This window comes from Poecilia mexicana, unplaced genomic scaffold (assembly GCF_051168715.1).
Source record: "Poecilia mexicana isolate PSO_F unplaced genomic scaffold, ASM5116871v1 scaffold_20, whole genome shotgun sequence".
Taxonomy (NCBI): Eukaryota; Metazoa; Chordata; class Actinopteri; order Cyprinodontiformes; family Poeciliidae; genus Poecilia; species Poecilia mexicana.
Window position 1 is genome coordinate 3,468,381 of NW_028263389.1, and position 27,635 is coordinate 3,496,015.

Genomic DNA, 27,635 nt, shown 5'->3' on the forward strand with positions numbered 1-27,635 from the left:
TCCCACAAGGAGAGTTAAGCCTGGCTGTCATCTGATAACCAGCCACCATGGCTTCTTCTCAAAGCTCTTTGAATCGTTCAATTTTTTCCCCTTTTTTCTGAAATGTCACTATTTGCCTAATAAAGGCAAATATTGTGATAGAGACTTTTTTGAGATTATCACAATATGATAACCTTAAATTTAGTTTCGCTGCATTTTTCCACAAAAAAAGCAAAGAAAAATGCATTGTTAATTACTAGCAATTATCCCAGCTGTTGCTCTGGCATCTCAGCATATTATAGCAATTTAAAAATGTATATGCATTTAATTCTGAGAAATAAACTTAAGCAAACTTATAGAAAAAAAAGCCCACTTGCTACATTTAATCAGTTCTAATTGCTGCCTGTGGACAATATACTATTTTGTACATCTGTTATTTGCACGCCACCTTTTACAAAACATGTCCATTGTAACACTATAAAGACAAATGGCCTTTGAGCTCCCTTCATCCACTCATAAATCACCAATGGATGCAGCAGTTTTCACCACAATTTTGAGTTTTGAAAAATAAAACCAGTGGTTTGGGGCAACAGGATGTGTTGGTAGCGTTGACGTCAGCTCTATGTATAAAACTGTTGGAAATCTCCATTCTTTTTAAAACAATGGTTGAAAACTTGGTGTAGTGATCCAGCTGTTGGCCAAGCAAACGCTACAGACCCTTTGCACGAGATGGAATGCTCTTTAGAAAGGTAGCTAGCTTTCAGTCAGCTGCTAACAGATTAGCTTGCTAACTGTAGTTTTAAACCATTGTTTTCTTAATAAGAGAGATAAATGGCACTCAAAGTATAGTAGCCTTCTGTCAGTCAACTGACCAGAAATGCACAGCAACTTGAGGGGGAAAGGCAACACTGCGTTGCTCTGTCTCTATACAGCTGAAGAAATCTCTAGCATCTCATTAAAAAACAATTTGAACCGTAGAATCGATACGACAGAGAATATTAACAGTTCCGAAACCCTTATCTTTTGAAACCTTACTTCTCCTTGGTACCAGTAGCTGGCCCTGGATAATTGAACCCCAAGTTCTGAAAAGTCTAAATCTGGGTCAAGTGTCAAGTCTGAACTCATCAACTTTTTTCCCTCTATGAGACTGTGAGAGGAAGGCATATCAAAGGAAGCTCCGGCCGGTCAAGCTGAACTTTCCCAGGAGAAACACAGCTCACTGTGCGGATGCCTCCGGGCAACTGTCACATCACATGAGATGCCAGCAGATAACACCTTTGAAAGGAACGCATAGATCAGTCAGGCTTATACAGATCATATTGATTATGTGTCCATGTGGACTGCAAATCCATAGTCAGACACAGGAACATGTTTTCATCGATCGGGCAGCGACTGGTCAGCGGTAGTGGAGAGAAAGTGGTTTGCATTAAAAAAAAAGAAGAAACTCAGGAGAATAAGGTAACCAAAACAGAAAGACAGAATCCAGCAACCTGTGGACTTTTTGTACTTTAAGTGCTCTGTGTAACTTGTCAAGCATCCTATGCTAGCTAGGCCTTAGCATTGTACAACCCGCTACATTTCAAGTGAGAAAAAAGTTCACATCAGTTTGTTTTTAACATGAACATTTTTAATGATAATTTTATCTTATTGTTGAGATTAATTTTCTTAGAAATCAGTCCGCTCATCGAATGAGGGCCTTTGGTGGCGTTCCTCTTTAATATTCAAATGTGGAGGTTTTCAGCACAGGCTGAAGGGAGATTAAGAAGCTTCAGAGGAACGGGAACGACACTTTACAGAGATATGGATGCAAATGCAAATGTTGATATGCTCGGCCTCCAGATGTAAGATATGGTACATTTTGGTTGGAGCGCCAAAAGGATGGAGATGGACAAGATTGGGGAGATGAAGAACGGCCCCCCGAAGCTCTGAACTCGAGCCGTACCAGAGGAGAAACGGAAAAGTCTGGACGAACAATTCTCTGATACGGCGCTGATGTTTGTGACTGATCCTCTCAGTCAGCACCGACTTAATCAGGCTGATGAGCGGTCATGACTGCCATCCAAAGCAATCATTTTTATTAAAATAATCATCTAAACAGCGTTTGTAAGATTCATTAAAAATGTCTGCAGGACGAGTTAAAAGTAGCTTTGTGGAGGAGTGACTTTGAGGATATCTAAAGCAATAAATGAACGATTGAGAGAACAGGGAAAAAACATGAGAGGAAAAAGAAATTGATAGAAATGGAAAAAGTCAAATGAAGGGTTTGAGAAAGGGCAGGGAGGACGTGATAAGTCACAGGGAGGATGAGGCGCAGACAGACAGATGAGGGGAGGGAAGAAGGCTGATGTCTCACCGTGGCAGAGAGTTGTACTGCCTTGGTGCCTGTTGGAAGCCGTCTCCGTCTTCTTGCTGCTGCTGCTTCTGAGTCTCGGCTGTGGCAGAATGGCGTCCGCTCTGCGTCTCGGCCCCGTTGCTCACCTGTCACACCCGAAACAGGAGACAAGAAACCCGTCACTATGAGACACGCCTCACACAAAAAACAACAAAAAAAGCCCCTGTAAAGACAAACATAAACAATTTTACACAGCTAATGATACTAATGTCACACTCATGTTTCCTCTGTGGGACACATTCCCCTCAGGGCAGAATGTGGTCTAACAGCGTGAGGCCTCCTGAGCGTTCACCTGCCAGCAGGGAACAGTTACTGTGATGGCTGTGGTGCTAAAAAACAAAAAAAAGGTCTTTACTTATTTATTGGTTAAGATGTTATTAACACAGCATAACCTCCTTCTGAAAACATTGAAATTCAAACCTTTTCTTTGAGTACAGACATTCAGTGTGGGGGAAAGAAGCCAAGAGCTCTAGTTCTTCCCTTTCTTCAGCTCAGGTCATGTGTTTAAACAGGTTTAGGAACTGAAATGACCATTGAAGTAGGTTGACTTTGTGCCTCCTGAATCATCTCTGCTGTGATTTCTCCATGTTTTTGACATGCGTCCCAAAAATGACCCATTTATATTGTACTAGGTCCATTTAGAGCTGCAAGTCATTTAGAAAATATTGAAAAGGTAATAATACTGGCAATGAAGCAGACAGCATTTTATTGTTTGTGTTGTTAAATTTTCATGTAGTTATGACACGTTTACTACTGAGATATTGTTAATCAATACCAATATACATTTTACTGCTATATTAACTTTATGGTTATTTAGACTTGTGTCAGTGTGTCTGCATTGTTTTTTTTATTTTTTTTTATTTAATGACTTGGCAAAAATGGCAATCAAAATTGATTTAACAAAAACTGGATAATGCTTGGGGACGAAATCAACGTTTGCATTAAAATGAGATATTTTATTATTATTACTAATGCTTATTTTTGTTTATACTTGCTTATTGAAAGACGTGTGGAAAAGTTTTGTTTGTCATATTTCTTTATTGAAATTATGTTTTAGTAATGGTAAGTCAGAAATAAATCTGAAAATAATCCCTGAAAAAATCTACATAGAGGGTGTAATTTCACACCTAAAAGTAAAATTAAAGCTTTTTATTAAAAAAAGGCATGTTTTTGTCTGAATAAAATATTTTTTTTTATTTTTGCTGAGTTGTACCATATATGTGAGAATCCCTTTTTTGTATGCTGATGCCAATCAGTAGTTGCTTTGCAGACTTTGGGAACTTTTTGTTGAGGTTCTCAAAGATGACTTTTTTTTGTGAGGAAAGCTAAATGTGAATATAAAAATGCTGGACATATTACTTTAACAAGATGTTTTCTGACTAAAGCCAAATATTAGATCTAATACTACAATGTGCAAAGTGTTGCATTGTGGGCCATTAGTTGGTGGAGGATTGCATGGACTGTAGAGTAAGTGTTTAAAAGTTAGCCAGCCTTGAAAGGTTTTAAGTTTGCATAGTTTGACCTCAAGTGCTCCCCATGGCTTCTGTAATGCGCTCGGTTGCCACGGGGAACATAAACTCCCGAGGAGCAAGAAAACTAGTTGAAAGCGTTTCCCCCAACGCCGTCAAAATGAAGCGTGGACCAGCTTCAAGAGTAAAAATAGCCAAGAGTTACTGTGGTTACGGAAAGTCATGATGAGAAATGTTGCTCAGAGAGAAACGAACCCCACAGAAAATCATTTAAAGCACTTCAAAGTCCCTGACAGGAGAGTGAGTGAGTGCATGTGATGAGGAATTAGCTGTACCTGGGCACGGATCCGGGCGAGTGAGGCAAGTGTGGGATTTATGTCCAGCTTTAATCAAACTACTTCACATTTGATTCGTAGGACAAAAACATGGAGGAGTCAGATGTTATCCTTGGACTTTAGAGAATCTTGAAAATAAACTTTTTTTTTAAAGAATTCATTGGCCGAGAGCGTGTTTTTAAAGAGATGATGAAAGAAGAAGCATGTTTTCCTAGGCTCAAAATCTTTAATTAGAAAATGATTGACAGTGACATCCTCATGCTTCCCACCCTATAAACCTGTTGGCCTAAGTCTCCATATTCCCACAGTGTTGTCTTTGTTGTCTGATTATCTTGAAGGGTTGACATGGAGATATCGTCTCCCTCACCACCAGCGCGCCGCTAACGAGCTGGCTGATGAAAGAACAAGACAAGCCAATTAAGAGAAACAAGCAGAGAAAGTGTTGCGGACATGGCTTTACCGGGTGTCAGTTTTCATGAGGTTTGGACGGTAAAGTGTGGCAATGCCAGGTGCTTCTCTATAGGAAACATCAGCTGTTCTCTTCTCTTTTTACTGGATTTTGTGTTTCACAGCTCACTTAGTGTTTTTCTTTTTCTTTTTTTTTCACGTTTCAGGTGATCTCATGATAAATCCAGATGATCCGTAAAGATCTCAGAGTTTTTTTTAAAGAACAAAATCAGACAACAAACAACCAAGGGAGACCCAGGAAAGGTTCAAGGCAGATCTAGGTAATAAGGTCATTATTAACCAGTGAAGTGGCTGAAACTATAACGGTAACTATAGAGGAGCTGCAGAAATTCACAGCTCAGATGAGAGAATATTGATTGAGCTAAGCTAACTGTTTTTTTTTTTTTTTTGTGTGTGTGTTTTTGCTCGCACTTTTCACACACCGAGCCGAGCTCAAGTGAAAAGCCTCCCACTGCAGTGCAAGTCATGTGTGGTTCACAACAGCATTTTAAACACTGTAGCTGCGTTTCCATCACAAAAGTACACAGTTTTTTCATCTATATTCTTCTAATGTAAAAACAACAACAAAAAAACAAAAAAAAAACACATTTGCAATTGCGGTGTAAGGTACGACACAGTTGCTTGGTGAATATCACTCATTAATCTAAATGCCTTTAAGAAGCAAGCACTGTCCTGAAAACTTCCAACTTGGTCCTAATGCTAAGCTACCCAGTGTTGGGATCAGAGTGTGCAGAGAGGGTTGAGGTAAAGGGTAAACTAGGTCGGTTGGGCTTGAACTGCTTAGATTTCTAAGTTTTCATGTTTTTGGAAGCCAAGAAAAAGGAACAAAATGCATTAGTGGGACATTCGTGGAAAAGAATCAAGCAGGGGGAGTTCAGTGTTTTGGTCCAACAGTACATACTTCATCACGGCTTTGGGTAATCGCTCCCCAAAACTATCCATTTTGCTCTCTGGCTGTAAAACTGAATTCTAGAAGTTGAATAGTTGGGTCTGTTTTCTGCATATAAAAACACCCCCAGGAAATCGGACCTGACCAATCACACAACAGTTTCAAATGTAGAGTAGGGCTAAATTTCGCCTGAAGGGGCGTAACAAGAAGCGGCGGACAAAAAGAGGCTGAGAGCAAAAGGACGTGACTGTTGTCACACAACTGTGATAATGAGAACCGATGCCTGGGCCTTTGGTAACGAAAAGCACAAATCTGGTCCTTACAGAAAAGTGGCAAGAAGAAGAAAGTCATTGGTCAAAGAAATCCACTTGAACTTCCTATTAAGGTTTTGCCAAATAGGGGATGCAAGAAATGTGAAGGAAATTTTTCCCATTTTAAAATGTCTGTCATTGCACCAGTTTTTCTTACATTAAAGTAGGAAGAACTTTAATGTAAGGTGATAAAATGTGAACTTGTAGAGGTACTCATACTTTTCAAACTCCTATATGTTCTGTGCCGTTGCTAGTAGACTGATGATGGCGCATTATCGAATGGATTGATGGGATAAAAGTCCACTGGCAGAATAGAAGTCCTGAATAAAAAAAAAAAAGTCTTCCTGGAAACATCTTCTGTTCTTGAAATGGCTGCTTTCCATTTCACTTGGACAGCTGCAATAACAGTCACAATTACTTTTCACTCCACGTCAATAGCAACTCCTTTCTCAAGCTCGCCAAGTCCTTAAAAACATAATAGTATTCCACGTGGGTGGATGGAATTGGACTCGTATGTTTGAGTTTATAACAACACTTTCCCTCCGGTTCCAAAAGAGTGTAGAGCACATAAACAAATATCAGATGAAACGTGAGAGAGGGGAAGAAAACACTAGAGGAATTATTTCACTGAAGCCAAATGGTGAGAAAATAATTAGTCACGCACTCCTCTTGATGGGACCTGGAGGTGCCTTGATGCCTCGGATTCATTCTGACGGGTTTGAGGTGGATGACGCCAAGCTGAGAGGAATGCATGAGAAATAGCCAGGAGAGAAAATCAGTCAGTGTAATGGGATTATCCAGGGAAGGAGAATCAGATTATTCCATGTTAGGCCTGGAATATAATGCCATATGAAATATGACATTTGTTGAAATCGAATCAAAGAGATGTCCGTGTTTGTTTTTATCCAATAACGTGAAAAATGATGTCAATACGGCACGCTTTTATCTCTCCTTGTTTCCTCTGCTGCTGTTATAGAGCGTGTTTGCAGAGAGAGAAGCAAAAAATAATAATGATTAAAACTTCCCCCACCTGTTTAAACATAAAAGCCAGGGGGACGTAATTATGGAAATTATTTGGAGCCATCAAAAGTCCCAGACAAGTGGAAGCACCTGGATGGGAGTTAAACTTTAAAAGGCCGAATAGCTGAGGTGTGGATCCACTTTCGATTGACGAAAAACCTTTTTCAATATGAAAGTCACTTCCTGTTTTGGATCAGTGCTACCATTAAGGATTTGCTATCTTTGCCGCCCCTATCTTGCTATGTTTGGAGGCCGCCCACAGATGTAACCGCTTTAAGGGAGTAGCCGGGCCAAACACAAACAGACATATGGAAAACATTGACGCTGCTAATGGGCATACAGAACGAGAAGAAAGTGAGAGAATGGTAGTAAACCGCCACATCCTGACAAAAGCCCACTTGGATCATGATCCCCTCTTAAAGTCAGCAGGCCAACCCAATTCCGCCAATTTATTATAAGGAAGCCCAGTCCATTTGTGGTTGGCGGGGTGTGTAGCTTCGGGCGGCAAATCCATCTGAGTGCAAGCAGTGTGGTCTGCTGTTTCCCGGCCTCCTTGCCCAAGAAACCAGAGAGAATGGGAAACTCGTCTGGTTTTCCCCCTATCACGTTCAAACTTGAAAAGAACAACAAAATATTGGGGCTTTTTTTTATGACTGCGGGCAGATTTATAGAATCAATAGAGCTGAAAGGCATTTCTATAATTCAAATTGCAACGCTGGCCTCCGTCTTATCTGTAAAACCGCTGAGACATAGTTCTGCCTACATTCGCGCGCACACCATGCTGAGGAGTGAAGGTGATTGTTGAACCCTTGTGTCTAGAAACAGGGTCCAACTGACCCAACACACGTAAAACTTGTATCATTTTCCACAGTCCTCTACGTTTGCCTCAGTCCTTGCACGCACAAGGGTTAATCCGTGATTTGGCAGCAGCACACTCACGTGACAATACTGACATAATTGTAAAAAAAAAAAAAATCATTTGCACACTAACGAACAAGCTAAATCACTATGATTATCTTTCAGGTGCTGCACATATTTTAGCTTCAGTTGCTTGCAGTTATTCCCAACTGCAGTGCCTCGCAAAAGTACTCATCCGTCATAATGAAGTTGTGGTGAAAGCATGGTGGGAAACAATAAACCGAGATTTAAACATCCCACAGAGCACAGTTTAATCCATCAATCAAACATGGAAACAGTGGGGCACATCTGCAAACATACGACAACGTGGCGTCCGTCTAAGCTGGGGCTTTGGAGTTGCAAGTTGCTCTTTGGATCTTCCATAACGGCTCAAAGTACCAGTAGTAATTTATTGGATTGAGTTTTCTTGTCAACGTGTTAGAAATTGTGCTTTTTGTTCCATTAACAGGTTTTTCAAAGGGTTTAATTTTTTTGACAGAGGGATGTTTGAAAGCAAACTACACCAATTGAAAATGTAACCAATGTTGTAGTTTTGATCCCCAATCAAACCGAGTCTACTGGACTATCAGGTAAGGAAACATCCTATGAGTTGTGGTCATCTTTGTAGTTTGCCACAAGTTTTAGAGAGTACCCACCAAACATATGGGAGAGGGCGCTGTGGTTAGACCAACACTAAACCTTATAACTAACATACAAAACTTTATGCATGTCCTCTGCTTTATGTTGGTTTATCACATGATTGTGGTTGAAATGTCACAAAATTCAAAGAGTTCAAGTGCAACAATACTTTTGCGAGACACTTTTCTGCATCGGTCAAACCTAAAATTGCCTTCCAATTTTTTACATTTTAATGCAAAATTCACATTTTGAAAGTTTTTGTACTTCCATTTGGGTCTAAAAACAATACAAGCACATAAGAATAACCACTCAGCAATTCTTAGGCAGTAAGTTAAGGTTTTTTGGTAACGGGGAAATGAGTTATTTCAAAAACTATCCTATTGTTAAGTCACAATTTTAACAAGTAACCCAGGCTTAACTTCAGCACGTTAGGTCAGACGGTTTTCCCGCTGTATGCACTTTACAACGGCTGCTGGAAAAGTTTGTTGTTGGCTTAGCGTTCAGAAAGCACTTGCTGCATTCTTGTTGGTTGTACAGAAGACTTCACTTATGCTTTTCAAAAATCTACGGTTGTATAATAGTGCATCTTATTTGCTGCCGTTTTCACATGGGAGTGTAAATGTTGACTTTGGAGGGTGTGGCCAGCAACAGATTATTTGGATTTAAAGTGACAAGAAGCCCTAAAAAAGGTCAAAATAGGCAGAACTGAGCAAACTGAAATCTAATTATCTAAAAATGATTATATGGAAAAAAAGATCTAATGAACAAGTTTTATGGAGACCTGTCCTAACCTCTTCAAGGAAGGGTAATAGGTCACCTTTAAACACAGAAAAGGAAACCCCACCTCCGGTTCTAAACTGAATCCTCCATGGATTTTCCACACAGCCACCCACAACACACTCCTTGTATTGTGTGTATCCTCAGAACCAGAGAGTCACATTGAGCCTCGGCGCAGGCTCCAACATCTAGCCTCAAGAAAGTCAAGTGACTGTGGCTAAAAGTAGCTTATTCTGCATGTGATCACAGAGCAGGGAGGCAGCTGTACGCAATCCAGTCCCTCCCATCAACACGAAGTACTATAACGAGGGCAACTAAAGTTTACATAAACACAATAAATACTTGTGGACACATGTACCCTGGTAGCATGAGATAAATAATGTCATAAAATCCAAAAGAATTCCCATAAATAGGACATTTATAAGCTGCTGCTGGTCTGTTTGATCCGAGGCACCAGCATGGCGCTCACACTCCACTGTGTGGTCATCCTCATCAGTGGCGCGCCCGCCAAACAACGCATATCGATTTTAATAGCAGAGAGGAAACACTCTGCAAAGAAGAAGAAAAAAACACAAAAGAAAAAAAAAACAAAAAGGCAGCTCTATTAAAAATATGCGCAGCTTCATGATAAACATCTGGAAATCCTCTCAGAGAGCAGCGAGCGGAGAGCGAGGGAGGGAGGCAGGGAAATCATGATCGACAGGGCTTCTTGTGTCTCGGACGTTATTCCATTAAGGTTGGAGCAAAGGTTCGAGTGGTGACCTGAGCACAGCCATTACAGCTGTTCACAGCAGCCACACCTGAGCCCAGTGGCCCACTCCCCCAGGGAGAGAGGCCGGGGTCAAATGAACGGTCAGCTTGCCCCCCCAATTCTTCAGACGGATCCATGAATTTCCTTCCCCTGGTAACCACACCTCATCAGGATTTCAGCTTTTCGGACAAAATAGATCAAGCTTTGCAAATGCAAGTGATTATGACTTTGAACGACATTATTTTGTCAATACATTAGCACCTGATGTTCTCCAACGGTGGAACAAACAGATGCTGCACAATCTCTTTAAATCATGCATATTTCTAGCTTCTGTCCTCGGCTCTGCTTTAATGTTTCTATAGACATGTTGTAACGTGATGTCACATGCCCAAACACTGCACCCTGTACTTAACAATGGGTTAAGGTGCTTTTTGCCATGTTCTTGCTTTACTTTAGTCTATAGGGAGTAAAGCAGCTCAGTATCAACTGCAAAAACATTCTGTCATGTAGTCTTGTTGACCTGAATTGGCCCGTTTTTATAACAATTTGGGATTTTTCTAAACCTCTTTTACCATTCTGCTTATTTGACAAAGTGACAAGAAGGCCAGGAGTCCTCATCCAGGGTATTGTCCTGTTCTTATGAGAAACTGGTCATGTCATATTTATATCTAAGGTGAACAATGTTGTGTATTATAAAACAGACATTCATAGAAGCTCTAATTAACTTAAAAGACAGAAATTCAAAAAACTCTAGTTACATTTATTGTAAGGGAATTGGCAAGGGTGCCAATAACGGGGCCACCAGTGAAAATCTATTTTAAGTTCTTACACTACTGAAATTGAAACTGGAAAAAAAAAAAAAGAAAAAAAAAATCAGCTTTTTGCACATCTTTACCAGTGGTGCCAGCTAACACGTCCCATCTGTAATCCAAGTTGGTGCAGTTTGCTTTTACAAGAAAAACAGAATATAAACAGTGAAAGGAGGCAGCAGCTGCTTCTACTCAGATCGGCGTGGAAGCCATTATGATGTAACCTGGGGTAGTGAGGGATGGCGTTCATCAAAGAGCAGCTCGTCGAGTCTTTGATGTGGAAGGCATTTGACCGCCCTGTTGGAGCATCTCATGTTTTTGTGTTTTTTTTAAGTTGCATTCGGTAAACGTTTGGATTTACAAAAGTGGAGGTCATTACGGTTTCCCTTTCATCGACGCGGGCAACGTTGGAGAATGACACGGAGCCAGGTCCGCTGTACGACACGACCGTATCAGTTTCAGCTCAAAGTGGATTGCTAATTGCTCTGAACAGAACAAAACCACAAGGTTACATTTTTGTGTGAGGGTCCTAAAATATTTTTCAAAATAGTAGGATAACTTTGGCTGCTCCTGTTTTCATTTTTCCCCCACAGTTTTCATAGATCACTTCCGTCCATGACCGTTCCTGCTGGTGGATAGTCGAAGTAAGTTCCAGGGCTTCCTCCATTATATTATCAACCTGGCAGCCCACCAGGCTTCACTTGCCTCCTCTACTTGGCTTTTCCCCCCATTTATTTTAAATTATTTTTTAATACACCAATAACAGTGATAGGAAAAAGCTTAAAGTGGCACAGACTACCACCTTTCACTCAAAATGATCTGCCTGAAGAGCAGCTTAGCCTGTATTTTTCATTTTGGAGAATACTGCATCAACGTATACGTCAAATATCAATTCCTTACGGCAAGCTGCAGGAATCAATAATGAGGTGTATATTAATGTCCTAAACCATAAGTAGTGAAATGCACTGGTTTTTTTCCAGTGCAATTGCGTTGAGAATCTTAACACATGGTGGAGTATATAACATCTGATTGCGTAAAAAAAAAAAAAAACGTGTTGGTGTCAAAACCATGCAGTGGCATTCCTGTATATTTTATCATCATCTTATAAGTGATCAACCACTAGATTTAAGGGCACTTTGCCCAATCGGTAACACTATGAAGGCAGACCCAACCGGATGACTGCTCATCTTTTGAAAATCACTGTAATCACATGAACCTGCCATTCTGCTCCTGTCCTAATCACAACCAGTTTAACAATAAAGTTTGGGACGACAGTCGACTCACTCTACCTGCTATTTTTGGATAAGACATCAGCGATCTTTAGCAGAAAAGCTAAAGATGGCTAAAGATTAAAAGATGCCATTATCCCTCTCATTATTCTGGCATTTGATAATCCATATACAGCCTACAGAAAGAGCAGTTTTATGTAGTCCACTGCTGTATTTTCTTTGTTGTGTTATTTCCAAAATGTCCAGTCAGTTCTTTTACATTGTTTTTAAAGACAAAAACACTGTTGGACTGCCCTAGCTCCACTACCAAGGGGCTTAGCTAATTTTGTGGAGGGAACCCTGCTGAACCTCTCTAGATTCTATCCATTATTTCACCAGTGGATCTGATTACAGGTGCTTCCTTTGTGATTACTTGTTTACACAAATGGAATAAGACGATGTCTAATAATATGGATCCTCCTGGGACAGCCCAGTAGCTTGCTGCTAGAGGAACGGCACTGTTATGCCCAGCAATGTCAACAGTCACAAGCAATTAGGAGCTCAGATGCTGAAAGAGAATGACTTAGTCTGCTTAGTGCTGAACAAACACTTAACATCTCGCAGTGAATGGGAGGAGAGAGAGAAATTAGGAAAACAGAGATAGATGTCTGCTCAGTGATTCTTCGCCCATCAGCTGGACAAACACTGACGCAAACCCAGAGCAAACAAAGGCCACCTTTATCCACACAGGAACTTTTTGGGAAGTCTGCAGATTGCTGCAGTCTTACCTAAAGTGATTTGGACAACTGCAAAAAAGGAAAAGAACACAGCAGGACACGAAGGTCATACCAAAGCAATTAAACTGACAAAATGACACGGATAGTTCCCCAGAAAATGGTGTGCCGGTTAATTTGACTTTCAAGGTCTGACATTCTGACCCGCCGTTTAGATGACGGCTCCACTAGGTTCAATGGTTTCTCAACTAGTTTTTTGTTTTTTTTGCAATAAGGACGAGGAAAACAAAAACAAAAACACACCTGTTAAGCCTAAGAGAAGCTTCCAAAGACATGACATCAAACGTCTCAAATTGTTTAAAAAGTGTTATTTAAACTTTTGACTTTGAAGAAAGCAATAAAAACTGCCTTTAAAATGATCTTCATTATTCTGGCAGTTAGACAACGAAAAAATGTTGGTAACTGATGTCAAACGGGAAAAGTTTATTCTGATTTCACGTCAGGCACTATGAGAAAAGTGCATATGTTTCTTTTTATGTAGTGTATGTAAAGTTCTGGTTTAAACTTCAGCTAAAATGACTATTAAAGACACAATCTATAAATATGGAAACTTTTATTCAATGGAGAAATGTTAGCAATAATAATAATAATAATAATAATAATAATAATCCATTTGATCTATAAAGCGCTTTTACACAGTTCAGTAATAAAGGTTAAAAACAACAATACTAACCACGAGCAATCAGCGGAATATTAGACATTAAAAGCAAACGTTGAGAAGTTATAGTTTTCAACAAAGTCATTGAAGGAGCCACTAACAATTCATCTAAATTGAAGGAACTGATGCTTTTTGCAAAATTCTTTCTCAAATTTTTAAATCGGTGCCTAAGGCTTTCTAGCTATTAATCTGTAACTTTCTGACTTTTGTAGGGTCTACATTCGATATGATGCAGGAGCAGCCGCTGTTGGACACGGTGACCGACCCAACAGGCTGGTTTCTCTTCCTAAAAGCCCTGGGAACATTGTTGACGTGCGCAGTGAGTTATGGATTCCACAAGGACATTTTAAACAGAAAAATATGCTGGATATGCAGTTTCCGACAATTCTGTCTGTCTCTCAAAGTATTTAATAAAACTTCAGCCAGTGAATACCAGAGCAGAGACCAAAAACGTCACGAAGTGAGATTATCGCCAAAAAATATCGGGCCGCCGGTTGAGATGCAACACACCATTTAAGCTGAACTCCAGTCAAAGCTCAACTTCTGATGCACAGCAGGGTGGGACGCGATTCAAGCGGGAATGAATTAACAACACAATTAACTTAATTACCTTTTTCCAATTATGAAGAGGAAATCCCATTGTTGTCCCAGATCAATCGTGGAAGTGGAGATCAGCTTAAAGAAAAGTGCTCTCAAAGTTTAAATGAGAAAATGTAAAAATCCCTCTAATCATGTTTAATGAAAATTAAATGGAACGCGGTGGCTCGGTGCCGTCAGTTTCCTTTTAGCATTAAGTCCTGCAGAGTTAAACTGCTTTTCTTCAGTAATATGTCTTCACTGACTTTTATGTATCTTATCCAGGTTGCGTCACACCATGGTAGTCAAGTGGAGGGAAAACAACGCATGACTTTGCAAATTTCTTTCAAAAGTAAAATCTGAAAAGTGTGGCATTCAGCCTGAGTCAGCACTTTGTAACAGTCCACACATCCCTTAATATTTAGCTCCATTCATCTTTTCTTTTCTTTCTCCTGCTTCTCTGGGCCTGATGAAGAAAACATCTCTGGAACCAATAGAAGCTTCTTTAAAACCTGCTACTCCAGTCAGCTTAGGTTGATATTTGGTAAAAAAAAAAAGAAAAAAAGTCCTCACAAGTGTGCACTTCTTTATGTAGAATTCCACGGTTTGACATAGATATTTGTTATTTTCAGACGGACGACTGTTGGGATAATAATCAAACTTTCTGTTCTGTGCCTTCTGCTTTTATGAGGAGATTTATTTTTACCATTCAAGAATTTATGACTTCTTAATGGGAGTCTGTGGATTTATTTCATTAAAAATCCTCACTAGAGCATAAATGTATGAAAGAAAAACAACAACAAAATGTTAAAAAAAATACAACAGACAAGTCAGAGCTTATTTGGCAGAGATGAAAAGAAAAGTGATGTAGGGATAAAAATAGATGAATCAGTGGCTGATGCAGCATCTTTATGACACTCACCCAGGACTGGTCGAAGCTGTAGGAGCTCTGGTGTTCCTCTGGCTCCTCCACGTGCCTGGCCTGCTGGAACTCGTTCCTCAGCCTCTGTATCCGGTCATGGTTGCTGGGCGCCATCTGACTGCTGCCGAGAGAGGTCAGGAAGATGTTAAAACCAAGACGCGGCGGCTGCCATTCTTCACCGAGAACCTCGCTAACGTTCCAGGTGTTACCTCTAACTAGCATGTTGATCCAGGTGCTTTTTTTTCCCCCCCTCCACTCCCCAACCCCACGCCATCACATTTAAATAATTCACTTGACCACACCGACGCCCCTCGGAAAGCGCTTTCAGGGATCCCTTGATCTGACAGTCGTGATTTGCGCTCGCATATCTGGACTGACATTTCTCAAGTGCTTCTTTTTTTTCCCTTTTTGTCTCTTTCTTCTGACCTTCCCTCTATTTCTAGCCATTGCTGCCAAAAAAAAAGAAAAAACCCTCATAACCGAGAATGCAACACAGCCGAATGATGTACGTCTCTATTCAGAATGCTGAAGAATGTCGGCCTTTTATAGCACATAGTCATTAAACAGCGTGGAAAACCCTCATTTACATCTCCTTCATTAAAGGCCTTTGAGGGGCCTGTCAATAGGAATCAATAGTGCTCCCTCAGCTTAATCAGGCTCTCCTTTTATCATCAGCTACAGAGGCAGCACATGACAAAACACATAATTATGATGAAACAACCGGCTTGATAATAAGCCCGAGTTTATGCATACCACGAGGATGAAAGTGACCAAAGGTTAGGAATTTGCGCTGGGTGGGGAGGGAGGAGGAGACAGGAGGGGTGGTGATGGACTGGAATGAGCGGCGCGGGTCAGGCAAGGACGAAGAGATAAAAGTACGAGGGATGTTCACGGCGGAGGGGGGAACACGAAAGGTTAAACAAAAGCACGTGGGAGGGAAAAAAAATACAAAAAAACACAAAGTAAGCCAAGATGGATGTAACATAAAAAAAACAAAAAAAACATTAAATGAAGAATAAATGGCGATGACGACGAGCTTTAAAACGGTGCATCGATAGATGGGACTGGCAGCGTCATGGCCGCGTCTACCCGGAGCCGATCGCACAGGTGGCGCCGCGAGCACCGGTGAAGTGATTGCTTATTTAGACTCCGAGGATTCCGAGCGCAATTATGCCGATAATTGCAGATTAGAATGAGCACATCCCTCTGATGATAATGGGCACCAGGACACGCTGCCAATCAGGCTTCATTAAAAGCACAATAAATAGCGGCTCCTAAATGATGCATGGATCTCGGCGCTTCCTTCTTAGCAGCACTTGGGGGAAACTCGGTTATTGTGTTATTCATACTGCCTGATCACAATCAATTGTATTAGTTATACTCCATTTGATTCCTATGAGTTTATACGTGTGGGGAGTGCATTAGGCCCTTTTTATGCGGACGAGGGCAATTAGGTGGCTCGCTGGGGTGTGAGGTAGCTTATGCTTTTATGGTGTGGGCTGATGGTAGAGGCTTTTTGTTGCTGTTCATTGCTAAATCAATGTTCCCTCTCTATTTATTTGAGGTGGATTAAATAGCAAAGGCCATAATAAAAAATGTGATTAATTAAAATTAGAAAGCCATTCCAGAAAATGTTCTCTCTTTCTTTCCCTTTCTATGCTGGTCGCTCTTACTTTGATATAATTTGAACTGAAGTTTGACCTTTAGCATTAGCTTCTCACCAATGATTGAAAGTCTACTTTAACACTATTTTTTTTCCAGTTTTGAAAGTCTTCATATCCCTTATAATTTTTCACATCACAGTTACAATTTCACGTAACAGACCATCACAAGGTGGTGTGATGGTCTTTTGCTAGCTTTTTGCAAAAGCTAGCAAAAATACCAGCTTTATGCGAATAGAAATCTGAAAAGTGGGTATGAATGTGTTTGCAAGGTACCTATTAAATCTCTCTTTTATTTCTGCTTAGACAGCGGACGTTCTGCTACCATCCCAGCTTGTTAAATGAGAGGCTTAACAAGACAGGAGGAGGTGGGAAAACTCCAAACACAGATCTGTGAAGTCCACTGCATGCAATTAGCTTAATCCCTGCTGTTGGTCAAAGAGAAGGCCAGACTCACTGCAAGCAAACAGTTTCATAGATTTTTCTGTTTGACCCTTAAGGGAAGGTTTTTGTTACAATCAGCATCTCAAACGTGTATCGGCTATGAGAGCCAGGTACTTTATGCCGTAAACATCTCTACTGACGTTCTTCTTCCATTCTTACAATCAACCTGTCTCTATGAATAAACAGGGGTCTAGTCCAGTGTATGATGGATGATGTGGTGGGTTGAAGAATGTGAACAGATGAGTGAAAGCAAGTCCTGGAGCAAATTAAAGAATTAGAACCCTTGTGTTTCAGTAACTTGTGCTGCAAATGGAAACTGCGTTGAGTACAGGCCTATTCCCCGGGTCAGATTTAATGAAGGGTAAAACTACCATGACAGTACAAAGGAAGTCTGGGGATTATCAAACTGCTATACAGTGACTCCTGTTCTCGGTCCTCCGCCCCACACAGCTGTGTCCAGACACTGGTTTCCTGGAAAGACTTCCACACTTCATAAAGGCAATATGGAGTAAGCTACATCTCAGAATTAAGCAAGGACCCCAATTAGGGACGAAGTCGGCCTGCTTTGACAAACAGCAAGCGTCTGGCACAGCTCTGTAGACTCAAAAGATGGTTTCAGTTGACTTCACTGTAACTCCTCAAGCCCGAGCAATTCAGCGGTTAATTAGTCGGTCGTGACTGTTACCGATGCATCAAGGTCTCTCTGCTAAATTTACCTCCGAATGCATCAGCGTCTGTAATGAGCCTAAAGTAGAAGTGAGACAAGCGGAGACTGGCACAGGAAACCGGCAACTCAGATCAGGAGACAACCTCACAGACTGGCAGAATGTGTCACTGCAGCATTAGTTGGGTATTAGGGAACATAAATGAGCAATCCTCATTAGTTTGCTCTTACCCATGTAAGAGGAAAAAGTTCTCTGGTAATATGTGCACAGAGAGGCTGCATACAGAATGCCTGTCATGATCATAAGAGTGACAATTTAGATGCTTGTGCAGGGTTTTACCCAGAAAACATGCTAAGCCCGATGGTTGGGTGCTTCAGCAGCCTGCCATGTTTTTGATTTAAAAAAATGTTTAAAGTTGACAGGAAATTTGAAAATTTCACTTGATATTTATGTGTTATTGGAAGATTAATGCTATAAATAGCTGAAAATAACCTGAAACTAAGGACGGAGATAAGCCTCTAGAGTTGAATCTGCTTCTGCATTGAAAGGTTGTTCTAAAAATATAGACCTGATAGGTCCTGACACAAACAGGTGCTCCATTTTACAGAATGGTTCAATAAACGTGTTATATTTCTTCCATTTCAGTTATGCAATACTGAATTGCTCTACCACATAAAATCTCAATAACACAACCGTATGCCAAACTGTGCGGCCGTAACACAACAAATTGTGAAACAGTTCAAGAGTATCGGTTCACTTAAAAAGCGCCAAAGACGCAGACGGGGAAAGGGCAATTCATTTCCAGTCTGGTACAAGTACACAGAACATCCACACCATTGCTGCCTTTAGAGCGTGTCTGAGAGCTTATTGAAAGAGGCGAACTTGTGAATTTACAGGCGGGCAGGGTCAGAACAAATAAGACTTCTGCGGCTTATGAATAAAAACAACATTTCCAGTGATTCTCTACACCTGCCACTTTGAATGCAACAGCTGAAGTAGAAGAAGTCCAAAAAGCTGCGGGCTTCGGCAGTAACAAGCGATAAGTGCTCCGGTTTTCACAGCAGACGGAACAATGGCGGGTGTGTGTTTGCATGTGTCCGAATGCGTGACCCCCGCTCCCACCTGTGTTTTTTTTAAACCTGGTGGCCTGCTGACAGGGGTCATGAGCGCTCTAAAGCTGCAGCTGGGGATGTGCAGAGGCCTGTCAGTGTAATAGTCATCCTTTGATCCAAGAGGATTTTTGCAGATGTCTCCCACACCAGAAGGCTTAAGCCGAGAGATGCAAACTATGCTGCAGTCCGCCTGTTTGCTTCTGTTGGCGGATCAAAGGCGCTCCGAGTCTCTACATGTCCCGTAAACGCTGCCACCGGCTAATAAAGGAGTAATCCCGTCACTCTGAGCATAACACATATCATATGAGAATACCTGGAGGTCAGAGGGCGCTCCAAGCCAGCTGGAGCGGTGCGTCGGAATTACCGAGGCTAAAGTTTCCTCCGGAGATTGACAGGAGTTCGGCAAGTTGTCGCTGGGTGTTCATTTTCAAATAAACTAAACAAAAAGCTGAAGCTGCTGGAGCGCCGTCGCAACTTTAAAGTCCGACATTCTGCTATTTTCTTATCTGATCGATGTTGATTGAAATTCTATCAGATTATCTGGTTCCTTGCCGTGGCCCCAGTATCTCTCCGCAGCAGATGAGGGTGCAGGCTTCTTAAGTCTGGGCCCTGTGGCAATCTTGCATCAAGTCAAAGCCTCGGCTCATCTTTATTCCATCACCCTGTGGACTTTCATTTATTTCAAAGACGGAAAGATGAGGCTTTTTTTGGGGACGGTGGGGGGGGAAACGGACCAACTGCGATGATAGAAGGAGATTAGATCTATTTTACCCCTGGTCATATATGTAGGGAAGAAGGACTGAGATAAAACATTTTTTAGGTTTTTTTTGGGGGGGCGGGGGGGGTAAACCATCTTCAGCCAATCACCATGATTTTGGGAAGCAATCAAATGAAAGTGTTTCAAGCATATATACCCCCTTCTGGCATTTCCTTCCTCGTTCCTTATACTTTCATTCTCATCTTCAAAAAAAAAAAAAAAAAAAGAATCTCTTTTCATGCCTTGTTCCTCTATTATGGTACTTTCCTCATTTTATTTCAACATCTTTTATCCTTAAATGACTCAACGATCCTTTGAGGTTTGCTAACATTAGCACTTTAGCTAATTTTTATATAGAAACTAAGCTTTACATACCAAATGTAGCATGTCGATGTTAGTCAACATGCTGGTGATATCCAACATCCTAGTGGCTGTGTCAACATGCTAGTGATAAGCCTTATGCTAACGTTAGAATGTTTTAAATATATTAGCTATGTTTAGCATAGTGAAAGTAGCAAGTCAATGTAAACGCTTGTGATACCACATTCTACTAACAGCATTTATGCTAACTTTAGTATTTTAGCTAATTTTAACTTATACACTAATGCCTGCCAACTTAATGGAGCATGTAAGTGTTAGTTAACATGCTAGTGACAACCCACATCCTACAGGTAGTGTCAAGATGCTAGTCCTCTACATGCTATTGATAGGGCTCATGCTGATATTAGCCTTAGAGCTAAAATAAGCATTTTAGCCATGTTTAGCTTACTGAATGAATAGGTCAATGTAAGTTCATATTCTACTGACAGCATTTAAGCTAACTTCAGCATTTTAGCTTATTTAAGATTAAACACTAATGTTGAATGAAGCAAGTCAATGTTAGTCAACATGTTAGTGATACCCCTCAAGGTGTTTACTACATTTTAGCAAGCCTTAGTATTGTTGCTATTTTCCAGCTAATTTCTTCAGAAAAACAGATCTTCCTTATTTTATTTCCATTCGTTTTATCCTTAAATGCCTCCACCGTCCCTTGTGGTTAAAGAGATAGTTTATGAATCCCCCTCTGTCCCCCTCATGCTCTCCCACTAGCCTGGTAAGTGACAGCTGCAGGCCTGACAAAGGGCCTGATAATACCCTGGATTTGTCAGGCTCTGACTTCACCCGTGTGTTCCTGTGACTGGTGCACCATCAGTGGCGCCTCTCCAGCTGAACCTCCCGCACTTTGAGATTGCAGCCCTCGCTGAGGTTGAGCTGTGTGAACGGGTATCCATGGTTTCAGTCAGACTGCAAAGCAGCACATACGGAGGACCTCGGGGGTCTTAAGAGGCCATCATCTGGGACGCCTACCGAGGCCACAGTGGTGGCGTGACTGGGGGGTTGGAGCTCTGATTAGGAAGGGACAGAAGCGACGTCTGTGGAGTTGCTCCTTCCAGCGGGCAGTCCGGCATGGCAGTGCTCTAGTGTGCAATTCATCTGCCAATTCCCGACGGAGAAAGATGTAAAAATAAGCCTGCCCCAAAGTGGAGCACAGAAAAATGTCATCTAGGGAAATGGAGCTGATGATTATGAAGAAAACAGGCATTTCTTTAGCGTCATCTACGACCTTGAACGGTACCTTGTGAAAGTATTCACCCCTCTTGGCATTTTTTGTGTGTTTTGCTACATTGCAAGTTGTATTTAAATGTTTCTAAATCTAAATTGTATATGATGCATCTGCACAAAGTATTCTAAGTTGATGAAATTAAATAAGAAAAAAATATGCTTAGGAAAATGAAACCCACCTGTGTCACACCGTTTCTGAAAGGCCCCAGAGGCTGCAACGCCACCTCTAACCAAATACCACCATGAATATCCAAGAGCTCTCCAAACAAGTTAGGGACAAAGCTGCTCAGAAGTAAAAAAAAATAAAAAAAATAAAAAAATCAAGGTTGGGATATAAAACAAAAAAATCTAAATCTCTGATGATCCCCCAGAGCACCGTCAAATCTATTTTCATCAAATGGAAAGAACATGGTTCCACCACGGACCCGCCAAGAGAGGGCCGCACACCAATACTCAGGAGGAGGTGGTGGAGTCGATCCACATGAAACCAAAACCATTACCACTGAGGTTGTTTAAACTCTCCCTGACAGTCTGCTTACCACTTAGAGAGGCTGTAGTTGAGTTGAGATGTTTAAAGCTTTAGATTAGGGGACTTCAACTCTAGACCTTGAGGGCTGGTGTCTACCAACTTTCAGATGTGTCCCTGGTTCAACATATCTGAAACAAATAGCTGAATCACCTCCTCAGTATGCAGTTACGTGTTCCAGAGTCCCACTGATTGTATGACTCAGGTGTGTTGAAAAAGGTTGGAGGGCCCCAAACGTCATGGTCAAGACAAGGTTGGGCTAACATTGATCTCTTCAATGACTGCAACAGTTGCATCCTAGGAGTGCCAGACTACAATGGCATTTAGAAAAGAGAACTGAAAAGAGGGCACTGTCAAGTGATTTGTGGATGTGAGAATGTCTGAAGTGCTTTGACGGGGTTAAGCAACATGTCAATGACTAAGACAGTAAGCACTATGTAACCAGCTGATCTGGATAGTAATGTGTGAAGCGGTGAATGTACCCGGTTAGAAAAAATAACTAAATGAGAACATTCTGGAACTGACTGGAAACTGACAGGAAATTTGCTAAGAATCACTTGCAGTGTTGTGGGGAAAACAAAAGTTTTAGATGTGTTGATGGCAGCCAACTTCCGTCTCTACATCAGTCATGTCTGTGTACCGTAAATAAAGCTCCAGCCTATATCATAATCACAACGGTGCACGGAAATAACTAAAAATAAAAAAATAGACAGCATGCAGGAGGTTCAAGAAAGACTTCTGCTGGTTAATCCCAAAAAGAAGATCATCCAGGTTTTTAAGCATGAGAGGAGGCCCTGGCACAGGAAGGGAGCCACCCCTTATTTTGACACATTTCACCTTGCCTTTTCAACTTCCCACACCACTTCCTATGCCGTTTCCCCTGGTGATAATATCATGATGTCATAAGAAAGCAAAAAGGCGATTCTGACTCTCGAGGAGTTTCCTGCAATTCAAAAGTCCAATCTGTTGGCTATGCAGAAATGAGATGACAGAGTAAACACTTACAGCATGTCAACAGAGGAATCACTTAAGACATGCATTTGAGTCTCTCTACATAATTAACGCAGCTTTACGTAACACTTGCAGCTGATCTACAAGCACAATGCTTTACCATCACACTTTCTGAGAAGATAAAGCAAGCACTTGCTGTTCTGTCGACATCCTGGTTCAAATCTACAGCTTTTACCCTGCGTTGGCTTCCTGTCCAACATGCAGGTAGTAGAATTATCCTCTATGAGGAATTTTCTTCATTAAAATGGAAACAGAAGGAAGTGAGAAAGAGTAACACTGCTGTTTGTATAAATTATTCATTCACACTCATACCTACACACAGCTCTGAACTACCACTCACATGTACAACTTCCTGTCAGCTAGAGACAATTTAGGCCAGCCCCAGTTGACACTTGTTCATTTTTAAAATGCAGGCTATCAGTCAGAGCTGGACAATAAACCAAAAACAATATATATTGTTATAGACACATGATTAATATCAATAGATAATACATCAGATAGAATAATATATTTTCTTAGCTCTGATCCAGAACCACACAGCATTCTGGGGGATGTAGGCACAGGAAAAACTTTACCTTTCATGGTCAGCTAAGCAAAGTTGGTGAAATCAACTAGCTACTTTTGCAACTACGTCACTACATCAATCGAGGCGCCATGATGGACGTCGGAAGTGAGGAACGGAGTATTGAACAGAGCGACTGAAATTGTTTTCCAAAGTTGTTTTACCAGTTTATTAACCTCTTACCCCCTCAGGGGGTATAAATAAATTTAAACTTAACATTTTGGGCAAAACCTTTATGCGGAATAGTTTTTGAAAGATTAAAGCCTCTTTTAGCGGATAATAAAAAATAAAAAAAAATTTAAAGGCACGTGGAGCCTTTGTTTAAAGAGCGAGCCGAGGTCACGTGGCAGCTGGACCCACCGGTGGGTCCGTCGGGTTCTAGGTTCTACTTGTTCGGGTCGAGCTAATTTGTCTTTGAACGTAACACCTATTTGGGGCTCATAGACAGCGGTATTTACCAAGTTTGGAAACAGCCAGCTTAGAAACCGACCCGTACATCCTCCCTCTTGATGTGTTGATCAAATTACCGACTTTGTCTGAATTCACACCACATGATTTATATCACTATGTCATAAACAGTTTTCCCTTAAACCGGAGAAGCAGTAAAAACTTACAAAAGACGCGATGCTAACCAGTTTTTTCCATACATGCTAGGCTACATGACGGTGCGGCATTATCTCTATGGCTACCAATGGTTAGACCTATACTTTTTCCATAAACCAATACGTTTCTAATCATACTTACTTATAAAGTATATGAACGTTAGTCTTCTTACTTGATAAAAAAAAACTGTTCACTGCAAATCCTTACACCGAGGGCTGCCAGTCGTTATGATTGACAGCTGCCATCCTTTGCCGCCACACCGTTCCTCGTTAAAGGTTACGCAATAAAATTACAAGTTTGGTTTTCATCCTTATCCGTTTCTGCAGCCGACCGTACAGCGTCCTGTGAGCATTTTTAAAGTGAAATAAACTGAATAAAAGCAATATTAAGCTACCACATGTCTGTTTTTTTGACTAGCTTTAAAGAAGCGCATTGGTTGTTTTTGCTAGCTAAAGGCTAGAACTGTATTTAACAGCTTCTCTCTTCCGGTCGTCGATATTCGCGGTCTTCGAAGGACCCGTATGCAGACCCTGAATCCGGACACAGTTTTTACATAAGTCTAGGAAACGTGACTTATTATGTGAGATCATAGAATTCGACGGGTTTGATGAACGGACGTCATATACATTAGGGTCTTTATTTGGACTTTCTTCTTCTCAAACCCTCACTTTGCAGTCCTTTGTCGCAGAGCCTGGATCAGTTCCTGTTCATCTCGCGTTACAGCAGAAAACTTGAAGCTTTTCCTCAAATCAGTAAAGTCTACAGCGATTATGGCAAGAGGAATGACTCAGATTGTCACAGTCTACATCCTGAGGTTTATACTTCACCCACTTTTCTTGAACTTAACCTGGATGGAGTGGACACGTTTGGCAACTGGAGACCCCGCTCGCACCACCACCTGCATTCTGGTCAGGATTTTGGAAGACATCTTGGAGCTCTTTACAGCTAACGATCAAGTTAGTCTTCCAAAGGACAGTCGCACCACTGAAGCCATAAAAGGAATTGTTGGCAACAAGGTGCCTGAAGCCTTCGCCAAGGTCAACAAGGTTGGCGGAGATGTCCGAACAGAACACACTGACAATTTAAACAATCTAATTTTCAAATATGTGGTGGAACGAGTCAATTCCAACGTATACTCTTAGTAGTTAGTCTTAGTAGTTAGTCAGCTTGACAATGACCCAAAGCACACATCTAAATCAACAAAAGAATGGCTTCGCCGGAATAAGATTAAGGCTGGAGTCCAGACCTGAATCCCATCAAACATCTGTTGGGTGATCTGAAGAGGGCTGTGCACAGTAGATACCCTCACAAACTATCGGATTTGGAGCAGTTTTGCAAAGAAGAGTGGGCAAATATTCCCACATCAAGATGTACCACGCTGATAGGCTCCTACCCAAAAAGACTGAGTTCTGTAATAAAAGCCAAGGGTGCTGCAACAAAGTATTAGTTTAAGGGTGTGCATATTTATGCAACCAGGTTATTGTAAGTTTTTTTATTTTATATTTGGTGTGTATACTTTTTATATCCACTGTAGGTCTTTTTAAAATTGTTTTAGTACTTAGATAATTTTAAACTTGCTTATTTAGTAGTTAGTTGGTTTTAAAAATGTTTGTTAGTAGTTAGTTGGTTTTAAAATTGTTCCTTTAGTAGTTAGTTCCCCTCCATGGGCTGCCTAATGATATTTTGGCTAATGATAGCCAAAATACTTATTTTAGGTATAAGGCTAGTAGTGCCTCATACCTAAAATAAGCATTTTACATAATTTCATATTTATTAGAATATTTACCATACTGAATTGATTAAGTCAATGTAAGTAAACATACTGGTGACATCACATGTGTCATTCAGTATGCTAACAGTTAGCATATTAACTGTTAGTATGCTAACAGTTAGTATATAATTTTAATTTATACACTAACATTACTCTATAAATTAAAATGATCCAAAGTGCTAAGGTTAGCATAAATGCTGTTGGTAACGTGTGATGTCACCAGCATGTTAGAATTTACAGTGACTTAATCCATTCAGTATGATAAACATAGCTATATGAAATTATGTAAAATGCCTTGTATTTTAGATACAAGGCTAATGTTAGCATGAGGGCATGGGGTTGCCACTCGTTCCGTAAAATATGTAATCATATTTGGCTGTTAAATGTTGTGTGAACCGATACGATTTGTTGCGTATTTCTATAAATGTCCAATACACACGCCTGTCACACACACACATCTGTGTGAAACAATAATGACCAAAATAAAACACAGGAAATATTAAGGTCAGCTAAATTGTAGTAGTGGGACCATAATCATGTTTACGGTTTTTGACGTGTCATGGGAGAGTGGGTAGAGTTCTGAGTAGTGTGACGTCACGTGCAAAGGGTCAAGATCACTCTTTGGTTACCTAGCAACTCACTCTCTCACTCTTGGTTACCTAGCAACAACCTGTCAAGTTATTGCCGCAACCGTGCCTCGTAACTGCTTAAAGGTAAGTTATTAGCTACAGAGAACAAAATTGCACACAACTTTGGTCACCAACAAGTAAATTCAGCATAAGATATCTATATTTTATAATGATTTATTTCATTTCCATTTTTTTATTATTTTAATTTTCCTTTCAGGCAGTCTTTCTAGATTGTTTAAATACCACAGACACAAATGAATCAAGCTCATTGAAATCTCATATTGGAGCCATAAATCCATGCCTATCAAACCTTTCCTATAAGACTTCAGAAGCCTCCTGTATGATCTGTAGATAATGTAGTTTCAGTTACATTGTTTTATTTTCCATTGGCTATTTCTGATTAAAATAAATTTGAAGAAAAACAAAAAGAAACCAATGGAAGTGACTCATAATTTTGCACTAGTACTAGATTTAATAATTTAAGACCTCACTTTAAGAAATACTTAGTAAATGGAGCTAATGAGTAACTTATGACCGGAAAAAAATAAAGATTAAAGCCTCAAGCAGCGTTGGAGGCCCTCGCAGCAAAGTGAACCGAAGGCCTATTGGCAACCGCGGGAGTTCCAGCACCGCCACACTCTCACCACCGCCGACGCTCTCGTGCAGTTCCTGCACCTGTCCGCAAGGCGATACACACCGATGTCTTCCTCGGCGCTCCCTGACGACACATAACCCCAGTAGAACAGAAATGCAATTTAAAGATATTGGGTTCTTTAGAGGCTAGCAAATCTCAATCCTAACAAGTTTACTGTAAATAAGATGAGGTATGTATGATTTAGAGCAGTCTTTCTTCCAACACAAAGAAAGACTGCTCTAACTGCTCTAATAGTTCCTTCCAACAGGTGACTTGCTGTTGGAAGGAGCCGGGGCTAAAGTGATATCACAAATTCACCATTTGAATGTGATGAGCTCTGCTCTGTGATGATACCAATGACGTTTGATGCAACTGGGAGCTTCTATGGGGAAGTTATTCCATCTTGATGTTTCATGGCGAATGGCCAGATTTGGAGCTTGGCCACACCAACATGGTTTGACATAGGACAAGTTTGCTCAGATACAACGTCAATAAAATGGACATGATGATGGCTTTGATCCAAAATGGCCGACTTCCTGTTGGGTTTAGACCATGGTAGAGCAAAATGTAGAGCATTTTGGCCACGTCTGCTTGTGATTCCACCTGAATCCGAAAATTTTCCTCGGGGGACAATTTTGGGTGAAGTTTTGTGAGTTTTTGAAAATGAAATAAAATAAAGGCCCCAAACAGCCGCATGAAGTGGCGGAAAAATAAAAAAAAGAAGAAGAAATCCTGTGATTACAATAGGCCTTCGCCAGCGCTTC

General features: G+C 40.8%; 1 protein-coding gene across 2 annotated transcripts in view; it reads right to left on the reverse strand.

Annotated features, from left to right (window-relative positions):
- Positions 1 to 27,635, reverse strand: part of LOC106931385 (partitioning defective 3 homolog) — a 389,759-nt gene that overhangs the window by 11,571 nt on the left and 350,553 nt on the right. For both annotated transcript variants that reach the window (XM_088001335.1, XM_088001334.1), the window contains 2 exons: positions 14,895 to 15,015; positions 2,333 to 2,457 (listed from right to left, as the gene is read on the reverse strand). In XM_088001335.1, the coding sequence (XP_087857461.1) occupies positions 2,333 to 2,457; positions 14,895 to 15,015 (246 nt within the window). The remainder of the gene's footprint in view (positions 1 to 2,332; positions 2,458 to 14,894; positions 15,016 to 27,635) is intronic.